This window comes from Paramormyrops kingsleyae, chromosome 15 (genome assembly GCF_048594095.1).
Source record: "Paramormyrops kingsleyae isolate MSU_618 chromosome 15, PKINGS_0.4, whole genome shotgun sequence".
Lineage (NCBI taxonomy): Eukaryota > Metazoa > Chordata > Actinopteri > Osteoglossiformes > Mormyridae > Paramormyrops > Paramormyrops kingsleyae.
Window position 1 is genome coordinate 18343290 of NC_132811.1, and position 24319 is coordinate 18367608.

Here is a 24319-nt window from a genome sequence, read left to right on the forward strand (position 1 = left end):
AGGCTGGCCAGAGTCTGAACGGCCCGCCTATCGCCCCTCCCTTTCACGCGTTTACAATCTGAGGCACGCGGCTTCCCTTATAAAATTATTTCCCAAATTAAATGCTCCCAAAATACAAGCTGCAGAGTCCCGGAGCAACTGGGTCAAAATCGATAAGACAAAAAAGGAAGATTTACGCACAGTGGTCAGTTTGAAGGCTAGCCTGAAGGGGGCGACATTGATCTCCATGCCAAAAATACCAAATTCAGAGGCGTGAAGTTGCCCATAAATGGTAGGCCTAATGTTTTTTTTTTCTCCATCCATCCATCCATCCATCCATCCATCCATCCATCCATCCATCATCTTCCGCTTGTCCAATTAAAGGCTAAAATGTACATTATGTAGAAGCTGACAGCCCTAAAGCGCTAGGCGAGTTTTATGGGTTTATCCATTAACGCAGATGAGTATTTACTGAAACAATTGGGGTTAAGTACTATGCCTCGGACGGCACCGGCATTGCACTCCCAGTAATCCTCTTGCGGCCAAATTTAAATCCACAGGCTCTTGGTCAAAGCCCAGGTGTGGCACACAACTTTCACATTATACAAAAGCGCGATTCTTTGAAGCGTTCTGCTTTTGACTGGTAACGTTTCTCAAAAATAACCCAATAGTCTAAATTTTATGTTACTACAACTTATAACGAAGTAATATATCCTCGATTTTTTAGCGCTCACGTAAACATTCAATTAAATTCAATCCTTTATTGTCATGTGTACAAGTACGACTACCGTGTACAATGAAATGCTTGCTTGCATGTGCTCCTGCAGACAGTGAACATAGACAAGACGGATAGACAACAGGATGACAAGTGAATGAATGGTAAAGTGAATTATAAATAAGTAAATAAATAAGACCAAAATCACAGGAATAAATAGAGACAAAGACAGACCTCGTGAGACCCAAGGAAAAAAAGTGTCCTCATAGGTTATTTGTCTTTGGAGGAAATACGACATCTTACAATTTAGATTTTTTCAAATTTATTTTTATTTTTAATTTCACAGCATGTCCTCTTTAGTGTACAACAGGAATAAATATGTTTCCTTACATCAGTGAAAAAATAGATGCAAAAGCAACATGTCCACTACAATGGACATAAATGAATGGGTGGGGACTCAGGAGGTTACATGTGTGGGTAGCAGTGGAGGTGACACAGGTTACTGATTGTTCATGAGTCTGATTGCAGTTGGGCAGAAACTGTTCCTAAACCTGTAGGTGCGCCTCCGAATGGACTGACTTAAGTCGCTTCCCAGATGGAACACGTAGGCTATACAAAAAGGCTTCGAGATAACAGCGTTGCAGATATTTAATCGTTTTCTTATATTTAAAAAATATGGAAAAAACCCTTAATGGTTTTTTAAGCCTTATGTTTAAATACAGATAGGCGCCCTGTCGTTTTTTGTTCAGATATGCTGAACTGTTGTGTCTTAGGTTACACACATATCCTTTGTTCATAATGTACCAGAGTAACCAGTGGAATCCCTGAACAGGTATTGTTAGTTTGCTTTTGAAGTAGTTTACAGTTATGGGTTGTTAATCATCAGTAGACTTAAAGCACGGCGAAACGTGTCCATTTACTTCCTGAAAAAACGGATTAACCACTGTTAACAAACACGAGTCTGGTTTTTATTTGCATTGTAAAAAAAAGGGTAGGTCTTATACAGGGGCGTCAAAAGCATTTTGAATGTGGGGGGGGGGGACATACTGGCGGGGGGTCTGGGGACCTTCCCCGATAAATTTTTTAATGAATTAGATGCAATTTCCTGCAAAACCCGGAGTGGTCTTTCAGTGGTATGTGTATTCTCATATCGATCAAGTGGAATGGATTCTTTCGCGAAGCAATAAACACAGCGCTGGGTAAACTAATATTTTATGTTATATGTGGGGGGGGGGGGGGGTACAAACGAATAACTATGAAATGTTACGTCCCCCTCAGATTTAATGGCGACGACGCCCATGGTCTTATAAATAATAATGGGGGAGTGATATATTTCTACGTTAACTCCAAAGTGTGTCAGCTTGGGGTCACCGCATGCTCCGGAGTCCCAGGTCTCTAAGGCGACTGGGTGACATTGGTGCCACGGCTTTGTCCCGTTACCCCAGGCAACGCCGCGAGACGGAGGTCCCCCTTTCTGCAGCCGAACTGAGTTATTCCTGCAATTTTGCGAAAAGTCACGACACAAGGACAATCAGGAACAAAACATTTCATTAACATAGCATAGGTTAGTGAAAAAGCCCGGCTCTCTTTATTTTATCATCAATCAAAGGGATACAATCCGGAGTGAATCAGCCCCCCCCACTCTCGTCCCAAAATGAGAAAAATAGCCGCTTTTGCAGTAAGCGGAATAATGCAGCACAAAATACGACGATGAAAGAGAAAAAAGGACGATTTAAATAATACTGAGACTAATAAAAGTGCGGGTAAAGCTTTAAAACAATATAGGGAAAAGAGAGTGGTGAGTATGAAGCTTTTTTCTTTTACTTAATATTTTGCTTCTGTTTTGATTTCTTTGTTTACAGTTTCATTTTCAGTTGGTGTTGTAGGTAATTTGCAAGGCAAGGTAAGTTCAAGTAATTCGATTTCCTAAATTTTAAAAGCTGTCTAAAGTTCTCTTATATTATCGAATATACAGTAATAGTTCAGGGAAAAGTTAAGCAGTTAAGTGTTAACCCATAACGCGCTGGCATCACTATAGGGAAGTTTCCCGCCTGGAAATCACCTCATAACTGAAGGACATTTAATTTTCCCTGAGTAAAGGGGAGTGCAGTGACAAATGTATGTTTTCCTTTTCGGGTGAAGCCTTGGCTGTGCTGCCCGCTAAATTTTATCTACTAAAATTGCATTCCGTGTCACCACGTAAGGGAAATATCATCGCCAGGGCGTCATAGGTACGATTAACGTGCGCTCTCCTTTGATAAAATGCAACTGCGCGGAAATGATAAAATTCAGGGAATGGACAACGGAGCTGCATCTTTAAATGGCGTTGGCTCAGGTGCAGGTGTCTGCAGGCTATATAGTAGGACGCTCAGCTGCAGTGAGAGACGTGACTGTACCGCGGCAAATCACACAGCATCTGAATCAGGGACCAGTGGTTACTGGGAGCTGTGTTGGGGGGGGGTGGGTGAGAGGGGGGCCTCCTTAATTTCATTGGGACACTATTGACATGCAGCACAAAGGCTCTGTGCGCTACAGTAACAGGGAGCCTTCAAGGACAGCCCATTACGAGGCATCAGAAGGAAATATCCAGATGCAGAATGACAGTGACTTTGGCCCAGTCCAGAACCACATACGCGGGACCCAGCGGGGATGAAAAACTCTGCCCTTTGAAGATGTGACATGAATGCCAGGGCACATATGGAGTGTTCCTTTGCTAGATATTTATTTATTCACCAGGGAACAGGCCTTCGCAATCATAACGCACCTAATGGCAATTTTAAAGAGGGGTATTCCTGAACACAGATTTCACAGTATGACTCGGGGCCGGTTTAAATAGGGAACGCAGTTATTTAATATTTAGTGTAATGACTATTTGTTCCCATCAAGGGGCTCCCAAACCTTGGGGCCCCCACACAAATGCACTGTTTGAATGGTGATGAACACCACCACCACCCGCGAGTGTAATTCATGTCCCGGTATAATCAGTCTGTGTGTGGTAAACAGAGCAGGAACTGTAGTGATGCAGAGTTTGGCTCCATCATACCTTGAAGCTTTCAGAGCAGAAAGAGGATTGAAGAGGATTGGTTCATATTAAGGGAGTCCGAGTTCTCTGAAGACGGCCATGCGGCGTGGAGAGAAAGCAGCGTGGCGGAGTGACGCGCAGGGGCGGGAGGAGAGGAGAGTGGAGGCCCGGCTGGCGCAGGGCCAGCGCAGGCTGGACGAGGCGTGTCTGTACCACCTGAACGTGCTGACCAGGGAACAGAGGCGCCTGTGCCGTGATCTGGGTGCGCTGCACACAGGTGAGCCCGCGGACATGGGAGCGTCACCGGGTTCCGTACCTGGACATGTCGCATTGAACAAACAGAGACTGGCCTCTCATTGAACCCATGACCGTTTTAGCGGATCTTAACAATGCCTCCCTTTAAATCCCAGGTAATTCATGGAAGAGGAGTGTCTCCGGCTTACAGCCCCGACCTTGGGGGCGTGATCTCGACCAGCCGGTCTTGTCATACAAGAGGACTGTGTTACCCAGAATCCCATGTGCTACAAGGCTTGACAAACACTGGTGAGATTCAGACAATCCAGAGCACTTTGTAGAAGGCAGCTGTTGTAGCTCAGTTATGCGTTTAAGACATGGAACTCTGTTTATTACTTAGTTCTTTTCTTTCAAACATTTCTAATTAATTAACCATTTTTGCTTAATATATACTTCCAGGTTTGTAGCTTTGAAGAGTAAATCCACACCATTTTCCATAAGCACTTATCCAGCAGAGGGCAGCAGTGAGCCTGGGGGCACAGAGAGGGGGACATTCTTCATTTCATCTTTAAAATATATTTTTAAATGCATCCATAATTTAAACGGTTTAAAAATTTACAAAAACGAAATGTTTGTTGTGTAAATAATTGTGTAAAATTAAGAAGAACATGTTATTAAAATGGCCATCAGTAATGCAGATACAGACTCTGTCATATATTTCTGCCCCTTAATCTGCACTTTCTTAGAAGAGCACAGTTCTCTGTGTTGTTTAGCAGGGCCTGAATCTCCTCTCACCCCAGCCCCTTCCCGCCTCTTCACCTTAAGCTGTTGTGTCCGTCAGCCATACCCAGGCTATGACTTTTTTCCCTTCTGGTAGCCAGTCACAGGTCTTAACGAGCACTGCGGTTTAATTCCCAAACTTTTAGCATATAAGACTGGTGAGATATCTCTTGCATATGAATGGTCTGACTGCAGTGTAGCGGTTCTCTATCAGAGTGGCATGAACACAGTCAGAAATGCGTAACTTATCTGTTAATTACAGTGCTGGGTTTTTCTGAATTATGCTTTTACCTTATCGGGGGAAACTTGAAGAGCCTATATGGAAGAATTCAACTGGTGTTGAAGAATAACGATGCGCTGTAAGGCGACCTTTTTGAACACCAATGTTATCTGTAATTTATGTAAAAAGCGTAGTTTTGTACGTGAACGATGACCCTGGCACATGTAGAGGTTATTGAGAGTTTAAACAAAATCCAGGGCAGGGAAAATAATCTGCAGCATTTTGTAGGCGCTGGCGCAGGCTGCCGTATCCCTTTCCGACCTCCCTCCATTCGTGACTTTACCCCTCCCTCTTGTGGGTAAAGTAAACATTAGCACCTGGCTCTCAGTTACTGGTGTTGGCAGCCCTGTGCCCTTTGTACCTCTCTCCCCTGTTAACTGTAAGCTCCTGGACTGTGAACCACAGAGTACGTAACCGAAACAGGGATAGCTTACGGTTTTTCTCATGGTTAACTTTGCATTTAATCTAAGTTGATAGGTAATCCAGACAGGACAATGGTAAACACCTGTTTAACTTACAGGTTTATAAACTATATTCGGTTTATAATTTGCCTGTCTTCTTCATTGTAAATATATCATAATTGCTGTTGCAGTTAAAATGAGCTTTAATTCTTAGTAAACTGGAAATGTTGCAGCATATATCTGGTCTTCCCTACAATGATGTCATAAAAGATTGTCCATAAAGTCATTGTATGATCATTCATCATGTCTCATGGATGTCTTTGGACATGGATGCTTGTGGATGTCGGCCATTCATGGATGGTGCTGTGATTTCTCCACAGGTCCCAGGAGCAAAAGCCCACGGGCACTGCTGGTATCTCCTCTGGGCTCCAGGCTCGGATTCGGGATTTCGTGGCCGGCGGAGAGCCGCAGGGGCAGTCCTCGGCGGTGCCAGTGTCCCTGCCAGACCTCAGGGGGAGGACTGGGGGTGGGCTCGACGCAAACGATCCAAGTAAGAAGAGGATGCAGAGCGAGAGGAATGTGGACACGGATGCTGGGACATGGACGGAGGGTGACGTGACTCGATCCCCCTCCACCCCACCCCTGGCTCGGCCGTTGGCCCTAGACGGACGATTAAGAACAGTGCGCACATTTCCCAGCTTTCCTCAGGCTTTGGCCGAGGCCCGGCAAGCTAGGTACCTCCGGCACCGTGGACAGCCCCTGTCGGAGAGGGAGCTCTCCGTGGGGGAGATATTTGGCAGGACCCCCTATGATTCCTCAACATACTAACCCTGAATGTATCAGCTTGTCACCTGACCTCACTTTGAGCCTGTGTGACGTCATGACGCAGTCCCTGACAACATGTGTCTGCATGTCACAGAGGCCGCTGAAAGACCGCGTTCCTGGCAGATATCGTATTTAGCGTTTTAATTCACATCTTTATTCCAGTATCTGGAAGTTACGGCGTCGCCGCCGTAATTTAGGGTGTAGGCTATCTCAGGGTGTATTATGAGACGTCCATCTTAAAATATTTAATAATTCTGACTTCAAGTTATTATTTATTCCTAATTACACATTGAATAGTTACTATACCATGACAATTTATCTGAGTAATAAGATAAAATTATATTATCACATTTTACTGTTTGTCGTAGCATTTGATCGGTATTAGACCATGAAATATAAAGCTATCGTAAGGAAATTATTATAGATTTATGTTAAGCTTAACTGAACATTACTGTAACCCTTTGTATATTGTCTTTTTTTAAGTTTTTAAAAACATGATTCTACGCCAATTTCGATACACTGTGTTAAACCTTAGTGTTTTTTGTATAAATGGAAAGGCTGTTTGTTTTTAACAAATACAGATTATAATTGTGTGCGTTTGGTTTGTACTTAATCACCCTCGTTATTGCTGCATATACCAGTTGACAGTAATCTTTTCATTATGCGCGCGCACATTCCTGTCCGCTTTTGACGCGCTTCCCTAGGAACATGAAGATGTTCTGCGGCGCAGGGTTATTAAATAAGGCTTTGATGGAATATTAAAGCTAGGCACCGAACACGGCACACAACCGCAGCACAGTCCCGTGATCAGCCCGGCTCCCCCGGCGCTCCTCCTTTCAGGGCGGGATATCCTCTTTCAAAACTTCCTACTTTGGACGTTTCTCGACTGGTGCGCAGGATCCCTGCTTTGTAAGGTTTGCGATGACCTTCCTTGGTACCCTGAGACACTGGCCGTGTCGGCGATTATGGGCCCGGGTCCCCAGACCTAACCCAGTGGGTTCGGGAGGAAAAGCGGGCGCCGAGGCGACCCCATGCCGCGGGGCGCACGCTGACTCCTCGCTCTCCGCGGGGGTTGAAGTGGATCTCGGTCGGCTGGAGGGGGCTGACGCCGGTAACGTGTGATTCGCGTATACTCACGTTTCCACACAATAAGTAGCGCTTTATAGTCGCTTGGTCGTCAGGTTTTCCATCCTGATGGTTGACGATGGGCGCAAACTCCTAAGAGAGCCTTAGAAATGGCCATGACTGAAAGGTTACAAGCAAGACGCATTCTTTATATTTACGGCAAAATGAGATTTTTCTATGTTGTGCGTATATAAAAAGGCAGAACTGATGCATATCCTCATAACTGCAATATTTCCATATCCCTGTTTGGTTTATTTGGGATTTTTGTAGTTATTTTACTATGTCGTCGAACACAAAAATAAGTATATTGTATTGCTTTTACTGTATTAAACTAAGTACAGTGCGAAAATTAGGCCTAGATACTGATAATTACGTTCCAAAACAGTCACGTCCTATTTACAATGAGTTCGATTAAGGTGTTGCCACATTAAATTAAACGGTATTTCACTCTGCATATATAACTGATATGGGGAGGCGATATTAGAATGTTTGTCGGTATAAAAAACGAAGTACATCGAAAAAAGTTATTAAATGGAGAATATTATTTAGTAACCAGTGGCATGTTATTCTGCAGCCCAAAGCCAAGGGGCGTGTTTCTCTTTCTTATCTAGGAAGTGGTAACTAACATCCTGGGCATGTGGTGATTCCGCAAAACCCAGATTTTGAGACGTCACACCTCTTAATTGTACAAATGAAGAGGTGAAGTGATGCCGGGTCTAACAGGAAGCTTACTCCTTTCGGAAGAGGAATTCTAAAAAATCCTGGTGGTGTTTCGAAACGCGGGAGAAGCTAATTTATAGCGGGAGCTTGACTCCGCCCTTTAGTGTGATGAGTGACCTGTGTGACAGAGGTTCAGCCCTGAAGTCAGGTGCCTTGGTGTATGGTTTCCCCGGGCTGAGGTCACATGGAGATCCTTCTGCCTCTCGTGAATGGGGTCTGATTGTATGTCATACTCACCTCCCGCTGTGTGGAATTTTACTACCTGTGATCCCTCTGCCTGCACCCACGAAGGTGCCAGGGGCTGCAGCGAGGCAAACCTTGAAGCTCACAGGGCTGGGCATGGTGGTCTCTGCCCCCCCCCCCCCCCCCCCCATGTAGTGACAGTTTGTGACCAGCAGGTGGCCAAATAATGAGGGGGCCACCACAAATGCGTGTTTAAAGTGGCAGTAAACACTAAACACCATCACCGTCACACAGACAGGTCAAGCTCCCTTCCCTCCCAAACACAACAGACCGTGTTTATACACAGAGACTCTAAATTAGAAACAAGGACTTTAATTCAGCAGCTGGCTTCCCGATGGAACACTAGCTGATTGTAATTCTCTGGCCCCTCCTCTACAGGATGCACCTTATTTTGACCAAAGTAAGGCCTTCAAGGCCTTTGAGCATCTTTAAAGTTGTTATTGTGCATTTATTTTCACATCTGTGTCCCATTTTTCATCAATCACCCCCTTCTTTAAAAACACAAACCCATTTCAGGGATCGTGGAGGTGCTGATGTGCCGGCAGAGGGCACGAAACTCCCTGGGCAAAGTGTTTGTGTCTCAGGTAGGAGCCCGAGGGCCGTCCTCAGGGGCTGCTGGGGTGTGACGCACGGCCTCCGTGGAGGTGATGCCACATCGCCGTGTTTGCAGATGCGGGAGGTGGTGGCCCATCTCCATGGCGACGGCGCGGTCCGCGTGGTGGTGTTCCGCAGCCTGGTGCCTGGAGTCTTCTGCGCAGGTCAGTCAACATCCGTCAAGGTCGGCGGCATCACTCGCAGGGACAGAATCTCACTTAGGGCTGATATTGCATTAGGAAAGGCTGATCTGACAGGGTTCTGTAGGTACGGATCAGAAGGTCACCATTTCAAAACCTAGTGTTGGCAGAGTGATGTTACCATTGGGCCTTTGAGCAAGACACTTAACCCCCAGTTGCTCCAGGGACTGACTGACCCTGCTTAAAATAAAAGTAAAAATAATGGCGTTTGCTAAATAAATAAAACGTCCCTTAGAAACGCTGGTGTGACAGAGTTCTGGAGGCACAAAAGCATTGAGGCCAGAAAGTGTGGTAACCTCCTCTCTCCTTTACCTTTGAAGGTGCTGATCTGAAAGAACGTGCTAAGATGACTAACTCTGAAGCGGAGCACCTTGTCCATGGGTTGCGGTCACTCATGACGGAAATCGGTGAGACGTTTACCCGTGCTTCCTGCATGTGCATTGATAATTCCTGTGCACCGTGTTCACTCCTGTACCTGTGTGCTTGTGTTTGTATTCGACTGTCCTAGCAGTCGGATCTGACCCTCACGTGTGTGATACCTGTTCTTGATCTCGCAGGAAGTTCTGATGATCTGACTTTTGTTTCCGTCGGTTTGTGGTTGCAGCCGTGTTGCCGATGCCCACCGTCGCTGCGGTGGACGGCTTTGCCCTGGGTGGGGGGCTGGAGTTGGCACTGGCCTGTGATCTTCGCACAGCAGGTCAGTGTGGGGGGGGGGGGGTGGGAGGAGCTGACGGGGGTAAAATTTCTCATTTTCCCTCCACACCACATGGCTGTCTTCATCCTCATTGCTGCCTCTTGATATATGTAGGGCATAAATTCCTGGTATGGGAGTGATTCACACACCAAGGAGTTAGCATTCCCACAGAAACATGCTGCTGGTCACATACTCATGTACAGTTAAGGTCAGCTAGTTCTGAACACGGGGCCTGATTGCAAATGGCTAAGCTAGTCAGCATTTGGGCACAGTTCTGTATGGGCCTGTAGGGTGAGCAGGGTTAGCGGTTAGCGTTAGCGGGGCCATCTCACTGCACGACTCCTCCTCACCCTCCTCCTCCTCTTCCTCCAGCTTCCACGGCACAGATGGGCCTGATTGAAGCGACACGAGGATTGCTCCCGGGTGCAGGTGAGCAAATGGGGCCACGGCGGAGAAAATCTGAGCTAAGGTCAGCTCACGGGAGACGCAGGGCAGAACAAGGCCTGAGGGGGGCCTAAGGTCAATTAAATTCTATAAAAAGTCTGTTTTTTTAATTCTATACAAAATATTCTCCCATTGGGGTCTCAGAATTAACTCAGTTGAATGTGATCAAGAAATGAAAAAGATATGTTCTGACTTCAAAACACCAGTTATGTAAGATTAATTATTTTTATTATTTGTAATTAATTTGTAATTCTTCATTATATAATAGTGCAATAAATAATAAGTAACATTATCATGGGGGGGGGGAAGAAGCTGGTCCTGCTTTAGGTAGATCTCAGTTGTGTGTCAGTACGAGTGGTGGGAGATGTAGCATGGAACGTGACTCCAGCCCATCAGGAGATCCTGAGAAGGCTTTGGTACCTTGCTGAACATCCAGGTTTGGGCCAAGCAGAAGCCGTGCGAACTCAGGACCCGTTTCTCGCCCGTTTGACCTCCAGGGGGCAGCCAGCGCCTCCCGCGATTGGTGGGCTTTGCTGTGGCCAAGGAGATGATCTTCACAGGGCAGAGGGTGACGGGCGAGCGGGCCTTGCAGCTCGGCCTGGTCAACAGGGTGGCGGAGCAGAACGAGGCCGGAGACGCGGCCTACAGGGAGGCCCTCCAGCTAGCTCGCCAAATACTGCCTCAGGTGCCAGAACGGGCGCTGGGCAAAATGTCCCACATCAGGGTTAGAGGAGACCGGGGACAATCATTGAATTATACTATTATAAAATGTAGAAAAATGACACAAAATGGGGATTTTTTTTTTCTCTTTTCTTTCAAAGTTGTACTATTTAACTAAGCATCAGCGGGGTTTGGGGGAATCTGTTATGGTAGAAAATTTCTGTACCCCTTCGAGCAACTGACCCCATTCAGCAGTTGTCCCCGGTCTCTCCTATTATTAGATTTATTAATTGGGGGGGGGGGGGGGGGGGTGTCACATTTTAATTTCTGCAGATTGGCCCAGTACAGTACAAGGTGCCTGTTATGTAATTAGCATGACTCAGTTAGTGTAGCTGGGATTACAGCACTAACCAATCAGAAGATGGAACAGTATAGTCATGTTTTCAAGAAAGCCACAGGGATGGAAACTTCTGGAACATAAACTGTCTGGAGATGCCTGACACTCCCCTGCCCCCTCCCAGGCTCCCATCGCCCTGCGGATGGTGAAGGAGGCCATTTCCCGGGGTGTTGAGGTTTGCTCCACTGCCGCCCCCCCCCCCCGTTGCTTATCGACTCGTTAACATGTGTCGTCCCCCTTCAGTCACGCGTCTGCTTGTCTTCCCACTAGGTGGATATCGACACGGGAATGGCCATCGAGGGCATGTGCTATGCCAAGGTAAGATGGCCAAACCTGGGCTGTCGGGGGCCCCATGTAAGTGTCTTGTTCTGAGCAACAGCACCTGCTCTTCCTCCATCCCATCCCCCCAGGTCATTCCCACCCGGGACCGTCAGGAAGGGATGGCGGCATTCATTGAGAAGCGACCCCCTCGGTACACCGGGCAGTAGAGCCCCTCCTGAGTGACCTTCACGCCTAATTTATTTATTACAGCTTCTGTTCCATGGTGTGTTTTTTCCTGTGTGTTTTTATTACAGCTTCTGTTCCATGGTGTGTTTTTTCCTGTGTTTTTTTTCTCTCACGAGTAAAATTACTCATCCAATGATGTCTTGCACGTAGCTTTTAATGTGCCCTCATGACTTGCAGCATTTTTAATGTGTTTGTGAAATGTGACCCCCGATTCATGTCATCATATGCCACCACGTTTTAACTCCTCCCTGAGGGCGGAGCCTATCATGAGCTCATGAGCTTCCAACAGATTGGACGCTCCAGGTTACAGTTGTCACTATGTCCAACCCCAAGGTCAAACGTCCAGTGCTTGTGGCTCATGCAATATGGGGGAAAATCTCATGGATTTACTGAACATTTGACATGCAAGCAGATGTGTAGCTTTTACCGGCGTGTGTAAGAATTCACAGCTTTCACTCAATCGGGGGGGGGGGGGGGGGGGGGTAATACATTCTTTATTTCTTTATCAACCTTTGCATAAATCATTTATCTGAGCAGCAAAAACATAAGAGGAGGTTCATCAGGACAACAGCCATGTCAACACTACCTGTGTAAAAGACAGCGTTGTTCAAAGCTCACCCACGAGGGAGACGCGTCATCAATGCAGAAAGTCATGGTTCAGTACCGTCTCACATCCACAAACGCGGAAATAATACATGCAAATGGAGTGACGATCAACCGGCAGTCCTCAGTAGCTATGGGGCACGCACTTCCAACAGAATTACACAACCCAGCTCTTTACCAAAAAAACAATAAAAATAGACCATCAGGCTTCCGTGCTGCTGCATTAACTAACTATCTCTGGCTTTACTTCTGCTCAAAAATCCACGGAAGGGCCAGTCAGCCATTTTCAACGTTTAAGAGGCTTTGCTGAGACGGAGTATCATTTATAACAATTTTTGGACCTTAAAGATTTGAATTAATTTCTTCATCCTTTTGTGTTATATTGTATCAGGAATTATACAAGCATGGGTGATGTTCATTGCCTGGGTCTGATGTATACATTTTCATATACTGTAAATATTAAAAGTGTTTAATGTTCTTAATGTGTTAAACTAGACCTTAAGGTACATAATCCCATCCTTACCCATCTTATTTAAACAAAGCTGAAAGCGCTACACCGGTCAGCTAAAGCCTAACTTTGACGTTTTCAGTAATACTCAGGTACTTTCCATTTAATTAAACCTTCCTATTTCCAGGGAATCTAAATGGAAAGATTACACAGTTTCGTTACGTAGGCTTGGTAGACAGGCACCGCTGAGCTGATTTAAAAAAATAAAAAAAAAAAAGTAGAACGGGCCTGACGATAATTACAAAACGTAACAGAAGTGGCACCACTGAGATGTGGAATCCATCCCCTCGGAGGTCGAGCGGCCCACGGATGCCAGCTTAGGCCCCCGCTATTGATGCCACTCCTCTCCAGCCCACTAACAGGCATGCTGAAATATTTACACGTTTATTATTTTGCCCTCAGACAACACGATAAGTCAGGCAGCCGGGGAGGTGCGTTTTTTTGTTTGTTTTTTGTGCAGCAGTAGGTTATAAAAACTTTGTATTTGACATGCTGTGGAACATACCGGTATCATATACAAAATACAACGATCTAGCACCAAACACAAAATGAGTCACTTCCAGCTTACAGAAATATACATTATTTTTTTAAAAAACAAAACTTTATATATAGATGTTTATCTCCAACTATATTTTTATTTATTGCCATTTAAGTCTATAAGGAGGAGTATATACCCTATTGACATTTTCTCCAATACACAACTAATAAGGAAATACAAGAAGCACTGAGAAATGATGGCATGCCTGTACAGACACACGCGGCTCTGAAAGAATGGTCTTGGACCTTCTCTCAGCTTCCCCTACACAAATCCAGCAGCGTGATACCAGCGTCACATGCTAACTCTTCCTCGAGTAACGCAACATCATCGCCTATGAAAACCAAAAATAAATAATATTCAGTATGTGCAAAGAAACTCGCAGTTCTGTCTCCCCCTAGTGACGGTGCAAGGTAACGTGGGGAAGCTGAAGGGGAAGCGGTGTGGTAGACAGCAGTTCAGTTGCTGAGCTTCGAACCCCGTCCTGCTGCTCTCCGTTACGCTAACACAGATACACACACACACACGCACGCACACACACATGCATTTCCAGTCCTCTCCACAGCAATGCAACTCCGAGCAGAGATACCAGTCTGCATGGGCTGACGTCATGGAATATCCTTTTCTGAAGAAAGAGGGAGGAGAGAGAGGAGATTATACTTATACCGCTAGGGCCCTAATTTCGGTGCCAAGTACCACTACTATCCAACAAGATATGCAAACATCTAATCGGCAGCCTGAGAACGTCCCAGCAAACGTGCAATCAGAGCAGGAGCCCAAGGATGTCCCGGCGAACGTGCAATCAGAGCGGGAGCCCGAGGACGTCCCGGCGAACGTGCAATCACAGCGGGAACCTGAGGGCACCCTGGCCAACATCAAATCAGAGTGGGAGCCCGAGGACGTCCCGGCGAACGTGCAGTCACAGCGGGAGCCTGAGGGCACCCAGGCCAACATCAAATCACAGCGGGAGCCCGAGGACGTCCCGGCGAACGTGCAATCACAGCGGGAGCCCGAGGACGTCCCGGCGAACGTGCAATCAGAGTGGGAGCCCGAGGACGTCCCGGCGAACGTGCAATCACAGCGGGAGCCTGAGGGCACCCAGGCCAACATCAAATCACAGCGGGAGCCCGAGGACGTCCCGGTGAGCGTGCAATCACAGCGGGAGCCCGAGGACGTCCCGGCAAACGTGCAATCAGAGTGGGAGCCCGAGGACACCGTGGCCAACATCAAATCAGAGCGGGAGCCCGAGGACGTCCCGGCGAACGTACAATCACAGCGGGAGCCCGAGGACTCCCTGGCAAACATCAAATCAGAGCAGGAGCCTGAGGATGTCCCAGCCGGGCCCCTCCCAACTCACCACGGCGGGTGTCCTGGTGCCAGTGACAGCGTGGCGGGGGCTGCGGGACAGGCTGCCCAGTGCGTGCCCGGTGACGCTCCAGGCTGTCCAGGATGCTCTCAGCCAGCCTGCGGACGTCACCATGGGTGTCCAAGTGCGCCATCACCATCTCAAGCTGCTGCAGGCCGCCCTCCTCCAGCAGCATGCTGCAGTAGCGGGGAGCTGCCAGTAGGGAGAGAGCCGGTCAGAGGAGGACGTCGCCCGGTTACTCTCTGGCTACTCGGCCGGAGCCACACCCCTCCATGCTTCTTACCGTTCTTGCTGCATACGTGCTGCATGGCCCAGGCAGCCCACAGCTGTACCCCGGGGGTCTGGAAACACTCCAGCAGGGGGAAGAAGGGGTTAAACGACCTGGGGGTAGACAGTGGAGGGGTGGGGGTTTTAACACAACAACCTTTAACGATACACTAATGTTGCTCGTGGTCGCTTAAACGGTCATGTCAACCTGCTGGCGCGTCACAGAGCCACACAGAGATTTGTGCGGAGAGACAGACACGAGCTCAGCCACATGCTGGTGGACGGCTGCACGTGGACAGAGACGGGCCATGTAACTTGCAGAATATCTACGAATCCATCGCTGACACTCGTCTGTGCAGCCTTCACGTAACATGCGGCCAATGCTGGTCTAATGCTCTCCCTGTGACCGCGTGTCCCCAGAGCAAAACCCAAAAACACTCACAGCTGCCATCTAGAGACCATCCAAAGATTACCCTGGTGACCAACAGAATAGCTGGTTTCAAGGGACTACACAGCATTAAAGCAGCAGCAAGTACTGTAGGCTAATTACTGCCATCTGTTCACAGGTGAAAATATTTCCAGATGTACACAATAAGATATATTTACAAAATTACACCCCCCCCCCCCCCACTCACCTGTACGCCACCATCTCACACTCTGGCGTTGGCCATTTTAGGATGGCGGCGTGCTGGAAGACACACAGCAGAGGCGGAGTCAACAACCGCACAGCCCAGAATGTGCCAGGGAAAAAAAAATATATATATATGTATGTATGTATGTATGAAAAGCACAGCGAATTAGGAGGAGGAGACACACCAGCTGCTGGAGCAGCGTGGAGCGCAGGGTCAGCCCCAGCGTCCACACGGCCTCCCCCCGCGACGTCAGGTGGGCTAGGATGCCGGCAGCGAAGTAGCTGACCTCCACCTCGGGGCTGTGCAGCAGGCTGCGGATGTGGTCCAGGAAGCCCGGCACCATCAGCTCGCCGTGCAGCTCCCGTACCTCCGCGATGTTGTTCTGTGGCAGGACGGCCCCCACCCCCCTTCCCGGTCATTGATGCTCGGGTGTGTGCCCACGCTCTCCTGGGAGAACCTCATGAGGAACGACAGACTCACCAGCAGGCCCAGTACTTTCTGCTGAATGGAGGATTCTGACGGGAAGGACTGCGGAGGGAGAGAAGGAAACACGAATGTTAAATAAAATGAGAATGAGGGTGCGGCTGCTGCAGTGACAGCAGTGCATCAGTGCACGGGCAGTCCTAGGCTACAGCCGAGGGCCCCCGCTAATGTCAGGGCCCCGCCCTACCTGAGGGACGCAGAGATCTGCCAGATCTGTCGCCACTCCACACACTAATTAGCGGATCACTTTACATTTGTTAATTCCTTCTCTTTCTTTCGGCTCAAAAAATAGCTCAAGCGGCCCCCTTGGGAGAAGCCCCCCTAGCCAGGGTCTCCCAGGTTACTTACGTCTGAAACCCCTGGGTATGTTAATTGGCAACACCTGAGTGTCCAGGCCAACAGCACCATACTGCCCCCAGGTAAATTTATCCACCCCCGTGCATCAGTGCATCTGCGTGGCCTGCAGTTTCTCTGACTATTCTGTGGGTTCTCTGTGCCTGCGGCTCTGCGGGTTCCAGGCGTCCGAGGGCCGCACCTCTAGCACTTTCATGAACAGCTCCAGGCCCTGGTTCTCGATGAAGTGCCGGCAGGTGGTGGGCGACTCGTCGGTGAGGTTCCAGAGCGCGCTCAGCGTGAACTTGAGTGTGGCGTCCACCGTGCCCTGCACCGTCTTCTGACGCACTATGTGGAGAAGTTGCTGTACAGACAGATGGGGGGGGGTGGGGGTGGTGATGATGGTTCCTCTCGGCGGCATCCTCAGGGCGACCTAAGCCACCAACAGCCCGCACTCACCTTCACGATGAAGAGCTCCGCACCGAGCTGGGCCGTCTGCACAGTGGACAGCTGTGTGTGGGGGGGGGGGGGGGGGGAAGGCACACATCATCGGTATCTATCCAGGGCATCTGATTACCTCAGTAGTGACCTAAGTAATACTGACCAACCAGAAAGCACAGTATGGCAGGACCTCTGTATCTGTGCCTGCCCCCTCTGTGCCCTCCCACTCCTCCAGGCTCGGCCCCAGCCCCCTGGCGCCTCTCCTCAGCTCTCACCTTGGCCGCCAGGATGGAGATAATGGCCACCGCCATCCTCTGCATGTTCTGGTCCTCGTGATTACACAGCCACTGCATCACCAGCTTCGCCGCCTCGAACCTGGAGCCGGAGATTCAGGGCTCGGACCTCCAGAAGCAAACCTCACCCAGATCCCCGAATCAGCCTCTGGGCTGCGGCGAAACGGGGCTACAGGGAGCTGCGAGCATGACGGGGACAGACCTGTTGAAGGGCACCTCCTGCAGGATGCGATCGCTGCACAGAGACAGCAGGCAGTTCTTCTGCAGCTGGGGAGAGGTGGAGAAAAGCAGGAAGTGAGCACTGCAGCGGTCTGACTGCTGGCAAGAGAGGCCTCGGGTGACCTTTAAACGCTCCCCTACTGTGCCGAACAATGAGGCCCTGCTACCCGAGAGGAACTTAGGAACAATAATAAAAAAAGAGAGAGAAACGGGATGTTTAGCCGTGAGGTGCGGCGCTGTACCTGTTGGTGGTTGGGAAAGTTCTTCATGGCCTCCAGCAGTAGCTGGGTGACCGTGCCCAGCAGCCGGACGGGCATCCCCGCCGCCAGATCCTGCTTGGTCAGGTTAAAGACGCAGGCACTAGCTGCCAGCTGCACATGCAGCGTCGTCGGGTGGTTTTGCATGCCGAGGACCACCAGCTGGAGGTGGGAGAGAGGTCCTGTCACGTCGGGGGCTTGGGAGATGGGAGCACTGGCCATTTGCACAGCCACCTCCCAATCAGACGTTCAACCACACTTCTTTAGTCGTATGTCTTAACATGTCATGTTTATACGTCTAACATCAGTGCTTCTCAACCCAGTCCTCAGGCTCCCCCAGACAGTCTACAGTTTTGCTCCCTCCCAGGTTCTGGCCAATCAAGAATACCGAAACACTTGCTACAGGTGTACCGGGAGCCGGGATGGCGCAAAAATGTGGAATGGACTGAGGACCGTGTTAAATATTTTTATTCTGATTATTATGAGGCTGCGATTTCCTCTCGCCGCATGAGCCCTGCATCGAGCAGCCCATGGAGACGCTGCGTCGGGCTGAGGGCACCTTGAGGATGTCGGGCCGCGGCTTCTCCATCACGTGTGTGTGGCTGAACAGGTGGAAGAGGGCCTCCCTGACGAAGCACTCCCGCTCCGTGTAGCGCTGTAGGGCCTCGCAAATCTGCGCCTCGTTAGCCTCGCCCGTCACCTGCAGCGAACGACACCAGCAGGGATCAGCGCCACACTGACGCGCGCGTACCGTCGTAAACAGAAGGGAGGAGGAACAAAACACCTTACGTAAATAAAGCGAAAACAAACAAAGCTGTGTTTGGCTGCTAACTGCTGCCCCAAAACATCAACAATCCATTTATACGGATACGCCGTATGGTTCAGTGCTCGTGATCGGAAGGTCGGCAGTTCAAATCCCATGATCAGCAGAGTAATTTCACCATTGGGCCCTTGAGCAAGACCCTTAACCCCCAATTGCTCAAGGGATTGACTGACCCTACTTCCACAATTGTACATCATTTAGGACAGCATCTGCTAAACAAATAAATTTACATAGCTGGATATTTTTCCAGAAGGGTTACTAAGTCTGGGTCAGGAGTCCGGACCCTTAACCTCAACCCAACCGGGACTGCGACTCACCTTCAGAGTGCCCTCCCCGGACAGAAAGTCGGAGAATCCGGCGTCCGTGGCCAGCAGGCCCATGAAGACCATGCCGGGCCTCTGCTCCACGAAGGCGCGGACAGCGGCGTCGGTCACCTGCTTGCGACCCGACACGTCCAGGGAGACGAGGCGGGGCAGGATGCCGGGCTGCTCCAGCAGCTGCCGCGCCACGTCCGACGTGAACTGCTTATCGTCGGAGGTGTCGAGGTGCTGCAGGCCGTCCAACTGGCTGAGCACGAAGAGCAACTGCGCCGTGCTCATCTCCAGCCGCTTCATCTGGTGCATGGTGAAGTAGCGCAGGCGGCTCCTGCAGCCCAGCAGCGGCGTCAGGTTGGTCACCGACGTGTTGGAGATGTCCAGGCTCTCGAGGCGCGGCAGCGTGCACACGTCGGCCAGCCCCGAGTCGTAGAAGTCTACGTTGGCCAGGCTGAGGGAGCGCAGGCCCAGCAAGGCACTGAAGCAGCGGCGGCTGGGCTCCTCCAGCGACATGGTGAGGCCGCTCAGCACCAGCCTCTGCAGGCTCTCCTGGCACTCCTTGTTGGAGGCCAGGCCGCGCAGTATGTCGGCGATGGTCAGGTCGGCATTGACGCGCGCCGCGTCCAGCTCCAGCAGCCGGTGCAGGCAGAGCGCGCGCCGGAAGGCCTCTGCCGAAATGCGGGCGGTGCGGATGCAGGCACGGCGCAGCCGCAGGTACTGCGAGCTCCGGAAAATTCCCACTGTGCTGTCGTTCAGCAGACCTGAAATGGCATGTAGAGCATGGCTGATAGGTTGAACCACCTGGACCTGGCTGTGGTACATCAAGGCAGCACTTTGTAACCCCCCCCCCCCCGGCCCACCACCCTCACTCACCCTCGGTGGCCATCTTGCACAGCAGCTGGTCGGCGAGTTCCTGCGGAAAGATCAGGGACTCCCGGAGACGCAGGGACCCGTCCGCCTGCTTCACGGAGAAGCACTCGAGGTTCCGGCTCACGTGAGACAGGCAGAGATCTGTCAGGGATGCTGGAGATGCCTCGTCCTGCAGGGGGCAGAAGTGAGCGCAACAGGAAACACGAGACTTACTGTGTTTATATTTCATTAGAGGGATGACACAGATCGACAGACAGGCAAACACTGGCCTGAGGACTGGGTTGACAAACACCACCTTGCATATTTGCAAACATTCCAACATTCACAAGCAATGTGGACAACAGCATGAGTGCAATCGCTTAACGTGATGTACTGCGGATCTCAGCAGCATGAAGACATTTCAAACAGAGAGCCGGGAAACTGACTGAGTAAGTTGAATAAGATTACTTGGGGGTCGGAAGATCTGTGTGACACAACCTACTGGACATGTAAAGACTGCTGCATTTTTAATTTGGAATAACAAAGCAGGACTAGACCCAAACACAAGCACAAAAATAGAACCATCCATAGAAGGTACTGGAGGAAAAGAAAGAGCAAAAAATAATGCAGAAAAACGCGAAACAGAAAACTCTGAACAAAAACGGAGATGACAAAATGCCTGGGATATGGATTTACACAGACAAGCGATTGAATGGACGCAGATCCACAGTGTGACATTTTACACATCTTCCCCTTCATGTATGTGTGGGTGGACAGGGTGGGGGGGGGGGGGGGGGTCACAAAATATTTAATGCCCTAAAAACCATAAAAGGTGAAGAACCCCACATGAGATTATCTTTATAGATCCCATAGAGAAATTCTTGCAGCACTGTTGCCTCATTCACAAGGGCTGGGGGGTTGAATTCCGTCTCCACTCAGGTTTCCTTCTACGGTCCTGCGATGTACAGTCAGGCTAACTCCAAATCGCCAGCCGTGTGTATGTGGACTGGCATCCCACCCAGAGACAGGCCTCAGTGACCTCCTGAAAACCTGTCCAGACTCCACTTGACAATCAATGTGCGCAGGGAGCAGGCAGGCCAGTTCAGCTCACGATACTACTGTTACATCCAGCCTAACTATCTTCAAAATGGTGCCAACTTCACACTTTAAAAGGGGTACATGGATCCATCAAGAAAGGATGCATTAAATGTTAATAGTGAGGTAGATCACTGCACGTATACGTGAGTACAATTCGTTTTCCGATTTTAGACGGAAAAAGCGAAAACGGATATTATTGTTATTTAATAATAGTAATAATAATAACAATAACAATTATAAAATAGATAATGTAAAAAAAAATGGACGAAAGAATGAATGGAAAACAATTAGTCATACAGTTAATGAGATAAGGTCATATGCTATATTAGAAATATGCTAAATCAAATTTAACGTCTTATAGTGAAGGGCCAGGGCAAATTTTTTTGAAGTATGATTTAAAAAGTCGTCTATGGTTCAGACTACTTTAATGCATAAATCATTTACAAAGTTCTCAAGCGTAGCATTAACAGAAACTCTCAGGAACCCCTGCAGTCAGGGGCGATCCGAATCTCTGCGGCGATTTCGCAGAAGGAGTGGTCTTTGTGATATACCAAGCCAATAACAGATGGCACACCTACAACCCAACTCAGTTTCAGTCAAACGGAATACGAAGCGTTTTCTGATTTCTTTAAACAGACACTAATGCATGCAAAACAAACCGCTTTCCGGTTTTCCCTTAAGATCAGTCTCGTAAAAATTTTCACAATAATCCTTTAAGATCCGTGTCTGGTAATTCAACATGGAGCGGTCGCAAACTCCGTTTCCATTGCAGTTTTACGAATGACTTTTTTGACTCGCCACAAAAACCACATCAAACGAATGTAAAAACTTGTTTGAAACATTTGAGGTAAAAAAGTGCGCAAAATGTAGATCAATGGAAACGCCACAACAACTGCTTCAAAGGTAGATATGTTAACCACTACAACACCAATGCTTTTTTTTTTTTGGGGGGGGGGGGGCATAATAAAGAGGCATCTTCTGTGACTCCATTTTTAATTCTGGTTTGCTGCATGCTTGGCGACAGTCGCAGGAAGCACAGAGCAAGATGCTGGGGGCACCCCTGAAGGAACACGGCGCTTGCACATACAAACTAAGGGCAATTTAGTCACGCCAAGTAACATAAGCAGCATGTCTTTGGATTATGGAAGGAATCCCACGCAATCACCACATATGAATCCAAAGCAGGAGGGCAGCGATCAAACCCCCAACTTTAGATGTGAGGCCACGGCGCTGCCAAACAAGCCCCCATCTAGGTCTGCTTCCCATCCGCATGGGTAACTTGCCAACAACTATATCTGAGCTCTCTGCCGCAGATGAGGACCCCCAAACCGACTGCATTCATTGTTGATTTTCTCTCTCTCATATATATATATATATATAAACCGCCGCGTCTAAAGTGAACGTCCCCGGTTCGCCCATACTGCTCAGCTGCAATGGCGGAGACCGTGTCAAATATCTCGGTGGCTAATACTGCAATCCTTTAAAAAGCGTGGAGAGCGGGATACCCACCATTTTCGGCTGTCGACTGAAGTGCAGTGAGGAGCAAACGTGAAGCTATCGACTGTCCGAAAATTACAACACGGACTCAGGATGCCCGAAGAGCTAGCTAACAAACTTCCAAACGAAGCAGCTACAGCAGTCACACCAGCGCCGGCGCATCCTTATCTTCACTTCTGACTGGAGACGGGGGTGTCACATAGCTGCAATCATTTACATTTTTGCGCGTTATCCATTTTTTTCTCATAATAAGAGGAAACTGAAATGAATCATGGCAGGTAAACAAGGTTGTGACACCGGAAGTAGACATCCTGGACGAACCCGTGATCGGGGCACACTTACGGAAGCTGCTTTGTACAATCAGTGCCCCGGCAAACTGCTCGAAGGACCTGCTAGGGACTGACACAAAAAAAAAAGTTAAGCAGATTACCAAATGTAACCGGTTGATTGATTCGATTTTTTTTGTTTTATTCACTTTTTGGGTAGTGGGGGGATAATGTTGACAGATTTGACAGATTTTCTCTGGGGCCTATTTTAATAGGCCTATTACAAACAAATGCATATTTATTGACTTAAGTCATGAATAGTTTGCCATCAGCCCCCTCTAGTAAAGACTCAGCCCCCCTATCCATTCATATCTAACTAAGAGCCTGGATTTGCCATTGAATGTGACTTATTCTTAGTTTCTTCAATAGCCAAAGAGTCTATTTGTCACGCAATTGTATGCATAGGGATAAAACAGTTAAATACTGAGATTTTGGAGGTGTTATATATATATATATATATATATAAAATATATAGTCAGAAGTACAACAAAAAAGGCAGTTTAATGTGTGTATGGCATCAGGGAGAAAGCTACAAAGAATTACGGCTACTGGAAAATTATGTAATACTTGTACCTCTGCAGTGGGGTACTGAATCCAGAAATGAAAATACTCTGTCAAGTAGCCAAAAGAGGGCTGGATTTGAGAGGCAGTCAGGATATTTAACATGACTGTCATTCTCTATTGCACTCATAATGTATTTGTACGTGACAATTATATGGGTAGAGGTATTTATGTGATAGCATGCCAGTAGAACAATCTGTACTTGCATTTACCGTGGCTCAAGAAATGAAATAAACTGGACAAGTAGCTCCTTGATCTTGTAAATGCAAATCGACATTTTCGGCCCACCTCATTATATTTAATATGTATTTATCCATATATGTATTTATTTAGTTTAACAATTACTGATTCTGATTGGCCAGAGGCTTCACACCTGGCTCACAGGTAAAGGATGCCTGCAAAATTAGCAGTGTTCAGCACTTGAGGATCGTGATTTGAATAGCCCTACCCTAAATCAAATCCTCGGTGATTTTGGAATGAAAGTTCCACTGATTAAACACTAGGGGGTGCTACAGTACTAGGAAGTGGTTGCTGGTGTTTGTTGAGATTGGAATCATCATGTGCTTTTTGATGCATCGATTATCAGTTCATCAATCATAATCAGAAATGATCACTATCACTATAATATCACTATTGTTACTAAGTATACAATTTTTTAAGTAAATGCTCGAGCATTCAAAGCCCTTCAACCCCTTCCTAAAATTATGATAAATATTTGACTTTTATAAAGCTGAAATGTAAACTGTTCCATAATTTGGAATAACTGCTTCACCAATACAGCTTCATGGAAGATCCCAGTGCATTATGGGGCGCAGCCTCGCATATATGAGCAGACACTGAAGACAATCATGAGACTCCAAGACACATTCGGATCCTTCGACTGCAGGAGGCAAGTGGAGCTGCTACAGGAAAATCATGCAGTTGTGTGGAAAACAGGCAAAATCAATGTACAAAATCTGAGCAGGTATCTTACCCACAATCCCGAGGCAGCATGCTAACCCTGAGATAAATAACAAGGACTGTAATACGAATTATTTAAAGTTTTACTCTCTTTACTCTACCTCTCTCTCTCTCTCTTTTTGCAAATAGGAATG

At 48.2% G+C, this 24319-nt stretch overlaps 3 protein-coding genes across 7 annotated transcripts; 2 read left to right on the forward strand and 1 right to left on the reverse strand.

Moving 5' to 3' along the window:
• Positions 1 to 1128: 1128 nt before the first annotated feature.
• LOC111834901 (coiled-coil domain-containing protein 190) lies at positions 1129 to 6829 on the forward strand. 3 transcript variants are annotated; one of them, XM_023794728.2, is made up of 4 exons: positions 1129 to 1685; positions 3745 to 3993; positions 4127 to 4259; positions 5792 to 6829. In XM_023794728.2, exons 2-4 carry the CDS (start codon positions 3816 to 3818, stop codon positions 6237 to 6239), a joined length of 759 nt encoding a protein of 252 aa, XP_023650496.2. In that variant the 5' UTR covers positions 1129 to 1685; positions 3745 to 3815; the 3' UTR covers positions 6240 to 6829. The 3 variants fall into 3 exon arrangements, with proteins under 3 accessions (XP_023650496.2, XP_023650495.2, XP_023650497.2); XM_023794727.2 differs by lacking the exon at positions 1129 to 1685 and adding an exon at positions 1959 to 2492; XM_023794729.2 differs by lacking the exon at positions 1129 to 1685 and adding an exon at positions 1959 to 2492 and having other exon boundaries at positions 3790 to 3993.
• An 82-nt stretch (positions 6830 to 6911) lies between these two features.
• echdc2 (enoyl CoA hydratase domain containing 2) lies at positions 6912 to 11953 on the forward strand. Of its 3 annotated transcripts, none has more exons than XM_023794652.2 (10): positions 6912 to 7347; positions 8841 to 8908; positions 8995 to 9082; positions 9439 to 9525; positions 9723 to 9815; positions 10185 to 10241; positions 10754 to 10941; positions 11438 to 11488; positions 11584 to 11631; positions 11724 to 11953. In XM_023794652.2, exons 1-10 carry the CDS (start codon positions 7158 to 7160, stop codon positions 11799 to 11801), a joined length of 948 nt encoding a protein of 315 aa, XP_023650420.1. In that variant the 5' UTR covers positions 6912 to 7157; the 3' UTR covers positions 11802 to 11953. The 3 variants fall into 3 exon arrangements, with proteins under 3 accessions (XP_023650420.1, XP_023650421.1, XP_023650422.1); XM_023794653.2 differs by having other exon boundaries at positions 6912 to 7150; XM_023794654.2 differs by having other exon boundaries at positions 6912 to 7145.
• A 337-nt stretch (positions 11954 to 12290) lies between these two features.
• Positions 12291 to 22654, reverse strand: zyg11 (zyg-11 family member, cell cycle regulator). The gene is made up of 15 exons (XM_023794650.2): positions 22351 to 22654; positions 19768 to 19933; positions 18898 to 19655; positions 18317 to 18457; positions 17743 to 17919; positions 17484 to 17548; positions 17264 to 17363; positions 17007 to 17057; positions 16750 to 16911; positions 16212 to 16259; positions 15916 to 16113; positions 15735 to 15787; positions 15116 to 15213; positions 14824 to 15024; positions 12291 to 14091 (listed from the first exon to the last, which is right to left on the reverse strand). The coding sequence occupies exons 1-15, from the start codon at positions 22351 to 22353 to the stop codon at positions 14075 to 14077; spliced, it is 2238 nt and encodes a 745-aa protein (XP_023650418.1). The 5' UTR covers positions 22354 to 22654; the 3' UTR covers positions 12291 to 14074.
• Positions 22655 to 24319: the final 1665 nt, after the last annotated feature.